This window comes from Phascolarctos cinereus, unplaced genomic scaffold, assembly GCF_003287225.1.
Source record: "Phascolarctos cinereus isolate Bilbo 61053 unplaced genomic scaffold, phaCin_HiC Scaffold_7;HRSCAF=346, whole genome shotgun sequence".
In the NCBI taxonomy this organism is placed as follows: domain Eukaryota; kingdom Metazoa; phylum Chordata; class Mammalia; order Diprotodontia; family Phascolarctidae; genus Phascolarctos; species Phascolarctos cinereus.
In genome coordinates this window covers 1,604,344-1,618,965 of record NW_027556180.1, presented here as the reverse complement: position 1 = coordinate 1,618,965, position 14,622 = coordinate 1,604,344, and the positions used below count along the sequence as shown (strand labels likewise).

The 14,622-nt window shown below is 51.7% G+C and overlaps 1 protein-coding gene and 2 long non-coding RNA genes across 3 annotated transcripts in view; 1 reads left to right on the top strand and 2 right to left on the bottom strand.

Annotated features, from left to right (window-relative positions):
- Positions 1-1,869, bottom strand: part of UBE2G1 (ubiquitin conjugating enzyme E2 G1) — a 60,174-nt gene extending 58,305 nt beyond the window's left edge. Inside the window, exon 1 of the mRNA XM_020964641.2 lies at positions 1,721-1,869. Within this exon, the coding sequence (XP_020820300.1) occupies positions 1,721-1,766 (46 nt within the window). The 5' untranslated portion in view covers positions 1,767-1,869. The remainder of the gene's footprint in view (positions 1-1,720) is intronic.
- A 1,363-nt stretch (positions 1,870-3,232) lies between these two features.
- Positions 3,233-5,264, top strand: LOC144454799 (uncharacterized). The gene is made up of 2 exons (XR_013483343.1): positions 3,233-4,343; positions 5,147-5,264. It is a non-coding gene; the product is annotated as an uncharacterized LOC144454799 (long non-coding RNA).
- Positions 5,265-11,726: 6,462 nt separating this feature from the next.
- LOC144454767 (uncharacterized) lies at positions 11,727-13,963 on the bottom strand. Its single transcript, XR_013483292.1, has 2 exons — positions 13,682-13,963; positions 11,727-12,915 (listed from the first exon to the last, which is right to left on the bottom strand). It is a non-coding gene; the product is annotated as an uncharacterized LOC144454767 (long non-coding RNA).
- Between the last annotated feature and the right edge of the window lie 659 nt (positions 13,964-14,622).

Genomic DNA, 14,622 nt, shown 5'->3' with positions numbered 1-14,622 from the left:
GATTTCTTACAGGGTACAGACACATTACTAGCCCTGTACTTACACCATGAGATGTCATGTTACTAACAGATGCTGACATGCCTTGGCACTTGGTACCCCTCAAGGGAGCATAGTCTAAGAAAGAAATTACGTTCTATCTATCTATCTATCTATATATATATGTTTTTCCTACTGTTAATGTATGGCAGGCTCATCATTCCAGTCAACCATTATCAAGTTTATCAAACAATCTTTACTAAAATCACTAAGTTTGGGGTAGCTAGGTGGCGCAGTGGATAGAGCTCTGGCCTTGAAGTTAGGAGGCCATGAGTTCAAATCCAGTCTCAGACACATGATACTTACTAGCTCTGTGACCCTGCGCAAGTCACTTAACCCCAATTGCCTCACCAAAAAAAAAAAAAAGGCAAAATAAAGTAAAATAAAATCACTAAGTTTGAGGGGATTCGGAGAAAGGGACTGGGCCCCCTCATTTTCTGTTTCTGTTCCCGCCCTGCCCCCACAAGGAGGGACATTGACAAAGCCCTATAAACCATGCCAAGCACCCCTACCTGGGCCTAGTCTGAGAGTAGATATTCCTGCCTCCACCCATGGGCCTGCCCTGGTCACTGCCCCCACTCAGCAAACAAAATCCTCTCTATTTGGTTTTTAAAGCCCTTTACAATTTGGCAGCCAGCCTCCACCCAGGTCACTGCAGGCTCATCTTTACAGAGTGCTGCTTGGCCAGACTGGCCTGTTTGCTGGCCACAGTCTAACAGAACATGCCATCTCTTGTGTCCGAATCTTTGCATAGGCTGTGCCCGATGCCAGGAATGCCTCCCTCCCTTCCTCTTCACCATTCCCCAGCTTCCTTCAAAGCTCCCACTCAGGAAGCTGATCCTGACCCACCAGCATACTCCTCGGTAATTTGGCTCTCTGGGTACCGGTGGCAGCCCCCCAGCAGAGGAGGTTTCCTGGAGGGAAGACCCTTTCCTTTTCTGTTTCCCCTCTACCTGGCACAGAACGTGGCATTTGGTAAAGGTTTGTTTAACCGGTCTGAATCCCCTTCAGGAAAAGTAGCCATGTTCTATCGACCTGCTGGCTGGCATCGTCTTCACTGGTTCCCACCACCCGGTGAATCTTCCCCTCCATCCAAGTCTGGGTGTCTAAAGAGAAATAGGGGCCGGGGCGGGGGCCTCTCTGTCCCTGGGGGTCATCACCCCCTGGCTTCCCGAGGACCGGAGCTCGGGGCGGCGCCGCCCAGCCAAGAGGCACCGAGGAGCCCAAGAGCCGGGGTCCCAAAGGCCCCCACCCACCAGGGGCTGGGCTCCGCCACGCGGCTGGACCCGCGGGGACAAGGCCCGGGATCCAGTCCCGGGGGAGAGGGGGATGCCCCCGGGCCCTTTCTCTTTAAATCCAGCCACACGTGGGGCTGCATTGTGAAGCGGCCAGGCGCCTCCCGGGCCCAGCGCGCCTGCGCCTGCGCCGAGGGCCGCGCCGGGCGCCCACTGCGCACGCCCGGCCGCCCGCCCCCCGCCCCCCGCCGCCTTTCCCGTACCCCGTTGCCGCCGGGCTCCCCGCTGGAGCCCCGGCCCCCGGGGTGGCCCCAGGAGGGGGGCGGCTGGGGCGGCGCGGACAAAGGGGCCCGGGCGGGGCGGGGCCGGACAAAGGGGGCCGCCCGGGGGGCTGCGGGCACACAAAGGGCCCCCCCCCGGGGAGGGATCGGAGCCCGGGTCCAGCTCACCTGCCAGCTGCCTCCGCAGGAGCAGCGCTGACTGCAGCTCCGTCATCCTCCGGCCGGGCCGGGCCGAGCCAGGCCGGGCCGAGGCGGGCCCGCGGGCGGCCGGCGCTCACTCGCTCCTTGGCTTGTCCGCTGGGGCCGGGCCGACGCGGGTCCGGGGAGCCCGAGGCCCGGGCGGCGGCGGCGGCGGCGGCGGCGGGGACCGAGGGCCCGGGGCCGGGGCCGGGGCGGACCGACAGGCTGGCAGGCCGCCGGCCTCGCCCGGGTCACCCTCGCAGCCGCTCTTCTTCTCCCTTTCTCGCGCTGCGCTCCGCCCGGGGCTTGCTCCGCCGCCTCTCTCGAATCGCCTCCGGCTCCGGCCCGGGCTCCGGCTCCCGCTCCGCCTCGTCTCCGGCTCCGGCCCACACTCGGCCTCGGCGGCTCCTTCTCTGTCCCTCGCCACAGGCTCACTGCGCGCAGGGCCGCTCGGCGCAGGCGCACTCGAGCGGTTCGGCGCAAGCGCACTGGGCCCTGGCCGTAGCCGCTCGGAGGCGCACCTCTCCCCGGCCCCTCCTCCGTGCACAGCCGCAGTCTCTGCTGCTGTCGCCCTCTTGAGAAGGTCTCCCCGGCGGCTGCTCCTCTGATCCTCCATGGTGGCAAGGTCAGAGCAGTGCAGCAGAGGGGCGGGAGCTCGGATCCCTGCCTAGCCCGGGCATGCATCGTCCCTGGCCCGGCCTCAGGCTGGGACTGGCATCCTGCCCCTTGGCCTGGCCCTGTCCAGAGGGGATGCTGGGGGCGCGATCGGGGGGCCTTCCCTTCCACTCCTGCACTTCTGAGGCAGGACCAAGGGATGCTCCTTAGTAACGGGAGCGAGAGGCGGGGAAAGATGAGGAGGTCCATCAGTCCATAGGTAAACGTTCACTGAGCGAGCACTTTGTGCCGGGAACCTGGCGAAGCGCGGGAGACGCCCAGAGAGGCAAAGGGCAGGCCCTGCCCTCAGGGAGCTCACACTCTAGTGGGGTAATAGACAATAAGGGGAAATCAGCAGCGGGAAGGCCCTGGAACCCGAGGGGTTGGGAAGCCTCCCGAGGAGGGTGTTATTGGGAGGAGGTCAGTGGTCAGAGGGGATGCCTGGAGACTGAGGGGTGGGAGGGGGCCAGCCTAGGAAGGGCTTTGCTCCTGAAGGTCATAGGGAGCCCCTGGAGCTTACCCCCTGGGTGGGGGTTGGGGGTGTGTGAAATGGCCATACCCACGATTTCGGAAAATGGAGGATGAACTGGCTTGGGGCCCCCACCCGCAGCAGCTGCTGAGTAGTCCACACCTGAGTCAGTGAGGGTCTGCCCCAGGGTAGGGGCAGCGTCAGAGGAGAGAAGGTGTCCTATGGTGAGATGTTGCAAAGGGAAAATCAACAGGCCTTGGCACCATATTGGATATGGGGGGTTGGGGGGGGAGGTGGTGAAGTGTCAAGGATGACTCAGGTTGTGAACCTGGGGGGCTGGGGGAAGTAGTAATAGGGTATGTGGGAGGGAAGGAGGGCTTAGAGGGGGAAATAATGATTGATTTGGACCTGTGAAGTTTAATGTCTACTGGACATCCAGTTTGAAATGTCTGAAAGGTGGTTGGAAGTGAGAGATCAGAGGGTCAGCAGAGAGACTGGAGCATCAGCATAGAGACAGTAATTAAATTTGTGGGAGCTGATGAAATTGCCAAGCAAAGGGTATAGAGGGAGAAGAGCAGAGGGCCAGGACAGAACCCTGTGGGATGTCCACAGTTAGAGGCTGTGACCTGGAGGAGGATCCAGCCAAGGAGATGGAGAATGAGTGATCTGAGAGGGGGGTGGAGGACCGGGAGTCCTGAAAGCCTAGAGAGTAGAGATTGTCAAAAAGGAGGAAGGAGCAGCAGCGACAAAGGCTTGAGGCAGGGTCAGGGAAATGGAGGATGGAGCAGAGACGATTGCATCTGGTGATTAGGAGATCATGAGGAGCTCTGCGGAGAGCAGTCTCAGTGAAATGATGAAGTTAGAAGCTGGACTGGGAGGGGCTAAGAAGAGAGAAAGTGGGGGCTCCTATGGTAGGTGGCCTTTTTGAGGAGTTTAGCCACAAAGGACAGAAGAAAGATAAGGGGCATTTATTCAGAATAGGAGAGCTGTGGGCATGTGTAGGTGGTAGGAAATAAACCACGAGAGGGAGACTTGGAGAATACAAGAGAGGGGAGGGCAAATATCCCAGGATATCTACAGGACATCGTTTTCCAAATGTCCAGTAGGCAGCTGAAGATGCGAGACTGGGGGTCAGCAGAGACAGGGGAACTGGATGGCTAGAACTCAGTGACCTGGAGGACTCCTCCTCTTCCCCTCAGCATTCTGGCCACATCCCTGGAACAGCTGGTGGCTTCGGGCACCAGAGCCAGACTGGACACAGATCCGGCTCCACAGAGAGACCCCGGAAAGCTGCACTGAACCCAAGGAGGGGAAAGGACTCACCCCCTGGCCTCACATGGCCTCTGTGCTCTGGGTAGGCTGGCAGGTTGAGTGGCTCACAGATGTGGGAGAAGGGATGTTTTCAACCAGCTGCTCTTCCTCTCGCAGCTCTTCATCTCTGCCCTGCCTGGTTGTTTTTTCAGCTCCACAGAACAAGAAGACCCTGTGGTGGGTACCCCCATCTTGTATTCCCCACTCCATTTCCTGACTCCTTCTGTGTGCTTTCTGTCTTCCTTCCCATTAGATTGTAAGCTCCTTGAGGGCAGGGGCTGTCTTTAATAATTGTCTGTATCTCCAGTGCTTAGCACAGTGCCTGCCATTTAGTAGATGCTAAATAAATAAATGCTTATTGGCCTGGGTTTTTCTGTCCCACTTTAGTGCATTCTCCTTTCTCAAGGTTAATTAAGTCTGGCAGATGAAATAATATCAAGTGATAATCTGGGGGGGACCACGTTGGTGGGGGCTTATGAACTATTTAGCACTAGAAAAGATACCTCCCCTCCCCCAATCCATCAGGGGTACCTATAGAGTCAGGAGGAGAAGTAGGGCCATGCTCTGTGGCTCTCACTCCTCAGTGCTCATGCTATACCTACCTGTACCCTCCATTCCTGTCTCTGTACCTTTGAAAAGGGTGTGCTGCGTGTCAGGAATGCATTGTCTTTTAGTTTTCATTTATTTATTTTTGCTTTGGCAGTCAGGGTTAAGTGACTTGCCCAGGGTCACACAGCTAGTAAGTGTCAAGTGTCTGAGGTCTTATTTGAACTCAGGTCCTCCTGACTCCAAGGCTGGAGCTCTATCCACTGTGCCACCTAGCTGCCCCAGGAATGCATTTGCTTTGCGCCTCCAGCTCTTAACATCCCCAGCTTGCTTCAAAGCTCAGCTGAAGGACCACTTCCTATATTATGGCCTCGCCTGCCTGCTCCCCCAGCTGCTGGTCCCTCCCAAAAAACCTTAACCTTGTCCTCATTTAGGTGCCTACGTGGTTTCCAACAGCAGAAGGAAGCTGTCTGAAGGCAGAGACAGTTTCATCCGTGTCTTTGCTGGTGATGCACACAGCAGGCACTTAATAAATGCTTCTTTATCAATTGAGGACAAGTGCCTTTCATTCTGTAAGGTCTCACTCTTCTCATTTATAAAATGTTCATGGGAAGGGTGGGGAGAGTGGACCTTGGCCTAGATTCAGCTCAATTCCACAAATATTGATTGAGCACCTATGTCATTAAAGTCAGTCATTGAAACTTATTAATCACCTATTGTGTGCCAAGCACTGTGTTAGGTTGGGGGTGGGGGGACTCATAGATGAAGTTCATCTCCTGGGTGGGGCATCTGGTGGGATGAAATATCTCTCTGGAGGTCCAGGCTCTCAAGGTCTAAAGATCCTCTTCCTGGACTGCCCTTGGACTCTAGGGTCAAGCCAAGTGATCTACCATGTGCCTTCCAGGCATCTAGAGTGTCTGCCATTGGAGGACCAGCCTAGCTCAGTGCAGGAAGGCTCCAGGTCCAGCCAGGGGTGGGCCCCGGAGGATAAGGGTCTTTTAAAGCCAATCACAACTCTAGACGACGGTCCCCTAAGGCATATAGGCACTGGGATCCAAACCAGTGGGGGGATGACTCAGGGAAGAGAATCCTGAATCTTGTGAAGGAATAGAATTTGGAGACCAAAGTCATGGTTCTCCACTTCAACCAAGCCAGAAACAATGGCAGTGGAAATAGGCCTGGAACCGGGGCCCCTGGGCCCCAGGACCTCAGAGCTGGTGGGAGCCCCTGAATAAGAAACTCCCAACAACTGGGCATGCAACATCTGCTGGGACCTGGCCAGGGGCAGGGAGCTGTTCCCCTCCCCAGGCAGCCCATTCCACTCCCCGGCAACTCGAAGTTAGGAAGTTTTCCTGACAACAGGCTTCCGTGGGGCTCTGCACGGGCTGGCCCAAATTACCTCCAACTGCCTGAGCCTTAACTCTGGTCAACTGGACAGAGCCTGCCTCTAACCTATGGGTAGCCAGAACTGAAACAGAGCAATCTAGAAACAGGAGAGTCAGGACACAAACAAGTTTAATTAATTTCAGAGTGAGGAAAAGGATGCCCCCCCCACCCAAGAAGGAGGGCTTCAGGCTGCTGAGTCTGGGGACACTTAGTACATGAAAGGGGCTGGCCCACAGCACAATCCTTCTTAGGTCTCTAGAGAGTTCCTATGGTTAGCATTTCTTGGGACAACACAGGTATTCTTGGGTCCTGTGGGAACAGTCATTGTCTCAAGTCCTGGGGGTCATGGCCACTCTGCAGGGCACAGAACCAGAGTTCTGTGATGGGAACAAGAGTGCCAGACCTGTCAGTGACAAGGAACAGGGATTGTCAACATGTGATGGATGGCCTGGGAAATAAGGGGAGCTCAGTTCCTTAGTGAACACCTGGTGCTGGTCCAAACAATACACTTTGCCAGAGGGTGAGATCATTCCAGGGTGCAAAGGATTATTGTTATGCCAAACTCAGGGCACAGCCTGCTTGCCAAGACTTAGCTCTGGAAAACAGGGTGTCTCCAAAATGTTGATACTCCTTTCAAGGCTCAGCTCAGGCACCCTGTAAACCTAGATCCGTTCTGATCCCCTTTCACACTTGCTTACCAGGGCAGTGAAGAACAGGGCATGTGCATAGCAGACCTTCCTGTCACTCTTGGGTCACACTGGTCTGTGGAGGCTTGCCTGGAGGGGATCTGGCATGTTGTGGCAAGCTCTGGGGCCCCCTGGCTACTGACAGGGATGTGTCCCGGACTCCCTTGTTTGGACTCCCTGGACTTCCTGTGAGGGTCCAAGGGGGTGGGCTGAATTCTCTTCCCCATGAAGCCCTGGCTGCTTTCTGTGTCTTCTGTTGTATTTCACCCCAATCCTGGATGACTGGGGTAGGGGGTTGGGAGGTCTGCCACCCTCCATTTAGCCACTAATGTGATTTTCCTAAAACACAGGTCTAACCATGTGGCTCCTCTACTCGATAAACTCCAGGGGCTCCCTATCACCTCCAGGATTAAATACAAAATGCTCTGTTTGGCATTCAAGGCCCTTCACAACTTGGTCCCCTTAATCCTTCTGGTCCCCTTACTCTGACACATACACTTCAATGCAATGTCCCAGGCCTCCCAGCTGTTCCTCAAACCAGACGCTCTCTTTTGGCTCTGAGCAGTGTGTGAGGATACCTATCAAGTGGGCATTTCACATTTCACTTGCTCTCTGCCCAGTCAGTTCCTGATCCATGTCTTCTATCAATCTTGGCCAGAGTTTGGACCCATCCTCCTGTTGGTGGTCATTTTCTGTGACAAAACTCCCCTTGCTACATGTTAATTCCACTGGGTGGATCCAGGACCTCCACCACTAACTTACCAGGTCACCTCCAAATCCACTCAGGAACAACGTTTGGTCACCTACCTAGTCAGTCAGTCGATAAACATTAAGTGACAGGGGAAGAGAAAGGAGGGGAGGAGACAGGAGGAAGGGGAAGGGAGGAGAGGAGTAGTGAAGGGAGTGAACTTCAAGCTTGGGGGCCCACTTGGAATCACAGTGACTTCATCAAGTTGGGAAATGGGGTGCTGAGGTCTGAGCATGGCAGAGGTGGCCAAGCAGGTGGCACGTACCTTCGAGCCTCACTCGTTGTCCAATTACAGGCTGGGGCAAGACAAGGCAAGGAAGCTTTTTCTTTTTTCCCCCAATATATTTTTATTTATTTCACAAAATATTTCTCAGCTACCTGTAAAATTTTGTTAACATTTGTTTTTTAAAATTTTCAGAATTCCAAAATTCTCTCCCTCTCTCCCTTCCCTCCCCTCTCCTTGAGAAGGCAAACAATTTGATATAGATTAGACACGTGAAGTCATGCAAAACATATTTCCATGTTAGCCAAGTTGTGAAAGAAAACACAAACTAAATGGTAAGAACAAGAAAAATAAAGTAAGTTTAAAAAGAATTCTTTCGTTTAACCTGTATCAGATTGCTTGCCATCTTAGGGAGGGGGGCAGGAAGAGAGGGAAGGAGAAAAATCTGGAACTCAAAATCTTATAAAAAAAATTGATGCTGAAAACTATCTTTACAGGTAATTGGAAAAAAATAAAATACTATTTCCAACACAAAAAAAGTATCCTTTGATTTGCATTCAGACTTTGTCAGTTCTTTCTCTAGAGGTAGTCAGTGTTTTTCATGATTTTTCAGAATTTCTTCAATCATTTGTATTGCCCAAAACAGCTAAGTCTTTCACAGTTGATCGTCATGCAGATATTATTGTTACTGTGAACAATGTTCTCCTGGTTCTGCTCACTTTACTTTGCATCAGTTCATTTAAGTCTTTCCAGGTTTTTCTAAAAGCATCCTGCTCATCATTGCTTATAGCAAAATAGTATTCCATTACATGCATATACTACTTGTTCAGCCATTCCGCAACTGGTGGGCATCCCCTCAATTTCCCTTTTTTTGCCACCACAAAAAGAGGTGCTATTAATATTTTTGTATACGTTGATCTTTGTCCTTTTTCTTTGATCTCTTTGGTATACAGACCCAGTAGTGGTATTGCTGGATCAAAGATTATGCATAGTTTTATAGCTCTTTGGGCATGGTTCCAAGTTGCTCTCCAGAAAGGCAGGATCAGTTCATAACTCCACTAACAGTGGATTAGTGTCCCTGTTTTTCCATGTCCCCATCAGCGTTTGTCATTTCCTTTTTCTGACATGTTATCCAATCTTATAGAAGTGAGGTGGTACCTCTAGGTTGTTTTAATATTTGTTTCTCTAATCAGTAGTGATTTAGAGCATTTTTATGTGATTGTTGATAGCTTTGATTTCTTCTGAAAACTGCCTGTTCATATCCTTTGACTATTTGTCAATTGGGGAATGACTTGTATTCTTATAAATTTGACTCATTTCTCTATATATTTGAGAAATGAAGCTTTTATCAGAAAAACTTGCTGTAAAATTTTTTTTTTCCCATTTTCTGCTTTCCTTCTAATCTTGGTTGCTTTGGGTTTTGTTTGTACAGAAAGAAACCTTTTGATTTGGTATAAGCAAAATTGTCCATTTTGCATCCTGTAATGCTTTCTATCTCTTGTTTGGTCATAAATTCTTCCTTTATCCATAGATTTGATAGATAAAAATTTCCATGCTCCCCTAATTTGCTCATGTCTAAATCATATACCCATTTTGACCTTATTTTGGTATATGGTGTAAGACGTTGGTCTATGCTTAGTTTCTGCCTAACTGCTTTCCAGTTCTCCTAGCAATTTTTGTCAAATAGTGAGTTCTTTTACCAGAAGCTGGGGTCTTTGGGTTTATCAAACACTAGATAAGTGTGGGGCATTTATAGCGGTGTATTGTGTACCTAATCTATTCCACTGATGTACTACTTCTATTTCTTTGCAGATTGTTTTGATAATTACTGTTTTACTATTGTCTGGTACAGCGAGGCCACTTTCCTTCACATTTTTTTCATTAATTCCTTGATATTTTTTACCTTTTCTTCTCCCAGATGAATTTTGTCATTATTTTTTCTAGCTCTAGAAAATAATTTTGGTACTTTGATTGATGTGGCACTGAATAAGTAAATTAATTTAGATACAATTGTCATTTTATATTGGCTCAGCCTACCCATGAGTAATTAGTATTTTACAGTTGTTTAGATCTGACTTGAATGCAAGGAGCCTTTTTTCAGGCCTTCCCTGTGTTCCAGGCGCTGGGCTACAATCCCCTGCCCTCAAGGGGCTCACAAGGCCACCCATACAAAGAAGCTGAATAATGAGGGGAGGTGGCTAAGTCAGAGATTCAGAGGCCCAGGCAGGAGGGAAATTAAGGACCGCTCTCCTGAGCCCACCCCCAGAAGAGAGCCCAGAGGAAACTCCCCAGTGGGAAGAGGGCGCCAGCCTAGCTAAGGGAAGTTCCTGGGCGAGAAGCCATCTGTGTTGCTGCCCACTCTTTCACCTACGGGCAGTACTCTGCATGCGCCTGCTGTGACTTCCCTGTACAGCACAGATTCTCAGCAGAACCCCAGCTCCTCACTTCCATTTTTGACAGCAAGCCTGAGCATCTGATGACACCTTGGGTCCCCCTAACAATTGGTCTCCTAGCTGAGAGCCACGTGGGCCTTCTGTGTTTGAAATGCCAAAATGCCCATCTCAAGCAGAGAGAGGCTCTCTCCTAGCCTTGGGCAAACAGGATGAGCCTGCAAGAACCTGGTGCAGGCGTGGATGCAGATCTCCAAAGGGCTTTAACACAGTACCTTAGAAAAGGGCCAGGCATGTGGCCAGGCAAGCTGGAACGGCCTGGCCCCTGCTCTCTGGGAAGTGAGGGGTGGGAGGGGAGGAGGAAAGACCGGAAACAGTAACCAGGTGTGTGAGAGCTTTTGTAGTTCAGGAGGAGTCCACTCACCCAAGACAAGGACTCGACCTCAGCAAGAGCTGGCAGCAAGCCTCAGATACATGATACTTACTGGCTGTGTGACCCTGAGCAAGTCACTTAACCCCAATTGCCTCACAAAAAAAAAAAAGAGCTGGTAGCAAAAGGCAGCTCCCAGGCTTGTGGATAGCAGAGCCTCTCCTGCCAGGGAAAAAATGGCCAGCAGCAGCCTGGGGAGGGACAAAAGCCCACCAGGAGCCCTGAGGCTGCCGGAGCTGGGCCGCCCAGTCCTAGACCAGATGTGGACTGCATCTCTCCCAGAGGCACACTGGGGCCACCCTTATTTATCCTACTGTAGCCAAGCTTTCCCATCTGAATAAAACTCCCTGGTCATGGCTGAGTCATTCTCTCCAAGGTGTGAGCAGCGTTCACAATCTCCCCACCCTGCCTCTCCCCCCGAAATCCAGAATCTGAGGGTTGCTCTTTGGTGGCCCTCAATTTGTGGGTTTGTTTACAAGGCTGTGCTGTAGGCTGAGTCCAGACCACATGGAAACCTCTTTCCTTGTATCGAGGCCTGAGCTGGGGCCTGTCCAAGGAAAACCTGTTGTCCTGCCAGGCATGGAGGTGATTCTGTGGGTGGGGCTCTTTCCACTGAGTCATGCCTGGAATAACAGCTCAGCATTGGACTGGGAATGCAGTCCTGTTTGAGGTTAGGCCTCGCTCACCCTGGAGGACCTGCTCTGGGCGAGCAAGAGGCTGAAGCCCAGGCCCCTGACAGGCGTCCCATGAACCTGTTACAGTCTTCTGCTCCTGAATTAAGCAGATCAGATCTCAGTCTTTTCTGCTCTCAGAACCTAGGCAGACCATGTGTGGCACACCACAGTCAGTTCAAAGAGATCCATGACTACACGAAAAACTGGAGGAAAATGGAAAGAGATGCTTTTCACAGCAACAGCTGGGGAGAGAATTCTTAATTCATGGGAGAGAGGTGACCCTAAATGAGAAATGTAATCATTTGGATGACACAAAATGAAGTGTGAACAAAATCAAGGCAGCTAGGGTAAGAAGAAAACCCACAACTGGGGGGAAATGCCTGTATTAAAATCTCTTATCAATATCTCTTAATCAATCTGGTATCAATAATCAATCAATAATATCTCTCATCACGCTGATATCCAAAAGATAGAGGGTGGGGACACTCAGTCTTTTATTAAATGCCTGCCGGGTGCCAGACACTGTGCTAACACAAATATGTAAGACCAAGACCCAGGCCACAGGCCATGCATGGTCAAAGGATCAGAGAAGTGCGAGCTCTCGACAGCCACACCAAAGACTGCTCTGAATCTAATAATAAGAGAAATGCCGTTCAAAACAACCCTGCAGCTTCACTCAACATCGAGGACACTAGCAAAGAAGACCGCAGTGGAGGGGCTGTGGGAAGCTGGGCACAGCGAGGCATCGATCTGCCCATTCTAGGGCAGTTAGGTGGCTCAGCGGTTAGAGCTCCACGCCTGAAGTCAGGATGACTCATCTTCCTGAGATCAAATCCTGCCTCAGACACTTCCTAGCTGGGTTACCCTGGGCAAATCACTTTGCTCTGTCTGCCTCAGTTTCCTCATCTGTAAAATAAGCAGGAGAAGGAAAGGGCAGCCTGCTCCAGTGTCTCTGCCAAGAAAACCCCTCATGGGTCCATTCAGACAAAACAACAACATGCAATCTGGAATTCTAGAAAGCCAAAGCTCCTTTGACTAAAGAGGCCAAAGTGACTCTGAATGAGGGTGGAATGCCTTTCAGCAAGCAGTGGTCGGGAGCCTGCTGCTGCAGGACTGAGAATCAGCTACAGAGTGAAGGGACCCCCAAGCAGAGCATTTATGGAGCGCCTTCTGTATGCAAAGCCCTGTTCAAAAGGCAGACAGTCCCTGCACTCCTGGGAAGGTGTCAGCCCCAAGTGGCATGGACGTCCCATGGTGCTAGGGGAGGTGGGGCGGAGGGGGCGGCAGCGAAGCAGGTGCTGCAGCCTCTTCTTCCCCGTCATTTCCTTTCTCTGATGTTGAGCCATCGGACAGGGCCAAGGACCTTGGTGTCGAGGCCTTTCTCCTCTGGGTCTTCAGTAGCTGTAGCCACAGCAGCCACGGGAGCAGGTAGAGGCTGCGTCCTTCGTGTGGCCATCCAGGAGGATGCCTGTGTGCACCAGGGTGGAAGGCGGCTCTTCCCAAGACTCCTGGGGTCAGGGTCCTGCGCCATCTCCATCAGGGAGGTGCCAGCAGCTTGGCATGCCTGGCCCACGCTGCCGCTGCACGTCTCTACGTTGCTGCTTGTTTGCTGTCGATCATGAGTGAGGCATCCACCCCAGGCAGTTGGCAAACGTTTATCAGTCACCTATTACAATGTGGAGGGTGTGAGGGTAAGTGCTGGATGGAGGCAGAGGGCTGCCGACGTGATCTCCCCCTCTAGAAGGCCTTAGCACGCAGTAGCTGCTCAATCTATTTTTACTGAATGGAATGGGAGAATGGCAGGATTGTAGGGTCGTGGAGTTGGGAGGTAGCTTTGAAGGTCACCCGGGCCAGCTCCTGCCTTTACAAATGAGGCAGCTGAGGCCCAGAGAGGTTAGGCCACACGGCCAAGGTCACGCAGCTGGGATTTCAGCTCAGGTCTTAGCTCAGTACTCTGCTGCCCTGCAGGGCAGAAGGCTGTGGATAAGAGCACAGGTGGGATGCCACGTGAGCACAAAACCCCTCTGCACAGACAGAACGGACAGAGCCCATTGACTCAATTCAGTTCCGTGGGGATTTATTGTATGTCTACAGCGTGCGTGGACTCACATGTGGCTTGTATAAGTGGCTTACGTACACCTTGTTTGATTGGATGCTGTACTTCACCTTCATTTTTTTTTCTCCCTAGAGCAACAGGAGCATAGCTATGACTTGGTACCACCTCTGGAAACAGGAGGAATGACGCTGGCTTCCCAAGATCAACATCCGGGTCCTCCTAGAACACCAGAGAAATCTGTGGGCTGCCAGCAGTCGCCGTGCTCACTGCCATGAGCTGGCTTTCTAAGGGGAGGAGGCAGCCGCAGAGACCCCACATCTCTCCCTAACTTTAACCTCTCCTCAATGTTCTCAGATTGAACCAGCCAATCTCTTACCTTTATGGGCAAATTCCTGCTGGGATTGATCGGACCTGCTTAGTTTCCACCTTGTTACTGCCCCACACAGACAAGTAGATCCTCTGAAGAGATCTTTAGTTCTCTGGAGACCATAAATCAGTCATACATGGCCCCTTTGTTGCTTCTCAGAGCTGGAAACCACAGGAAGTAACACAAAACTCATGAAAAGGAGATAAATGAGGTAATGGAACTCAGTGCCAGCAAGGTGCTGAAGCTGCATAGATGCTGCAGCCTCATCTCAGGCGCCATCTACAAAACGCATCCCGGGAGTGCTAGATTTAGTCAGCTGACCCATTCCCAGAAGGTTCTCCATTTCCCCGTTTACCAATGCTTGCTGACCACAGTTAGGCTGTTCTTGTGATGTGAATGCTTTGGAGGCTGAACCCCTTTCCAAGTGGTGTCTGCTTCACCCTCTTGCAATGAGGAGTAGAATTTACATAAGCTCCTTGAAGGCAGGGACCATTTCACTTTTGTCTTTGTAGCCCCAGCACCTAGCACAGCGCCTGGCACGTAGTAGGCACTTTTTCTTTGAAGTACTGTCCTGCACAGTTACAGCACAGCTGCTTGCAACACAAACTGGTTTATTATTGTGGTGCTGAAGAGTGTGTAGGGGCCTTGCTACATTCGGCAACAGCCCTTGTGAGAAAGTCTCATCTTTACTAATGGTTGATACGTCACCCCTGGCTTCAATTTCCACCTGTCGTTCATAAGCATTTATGAGAACTAAGGCAAATATGGAGGCAGCTCGTCATAGAACCCCTGAAGATGAAACAATGCTGAGGCCTGACCGTCGATTTGACCTGATACCAGGGGACCTGTTCTGCTATGATCCTTCCTCAGCATTCTGACATTGTTTTCAGCAGATTTCCTCCTAGAATCTACACCCATCTCTCCCACACCCGCACCCAGGGCTTCATAGT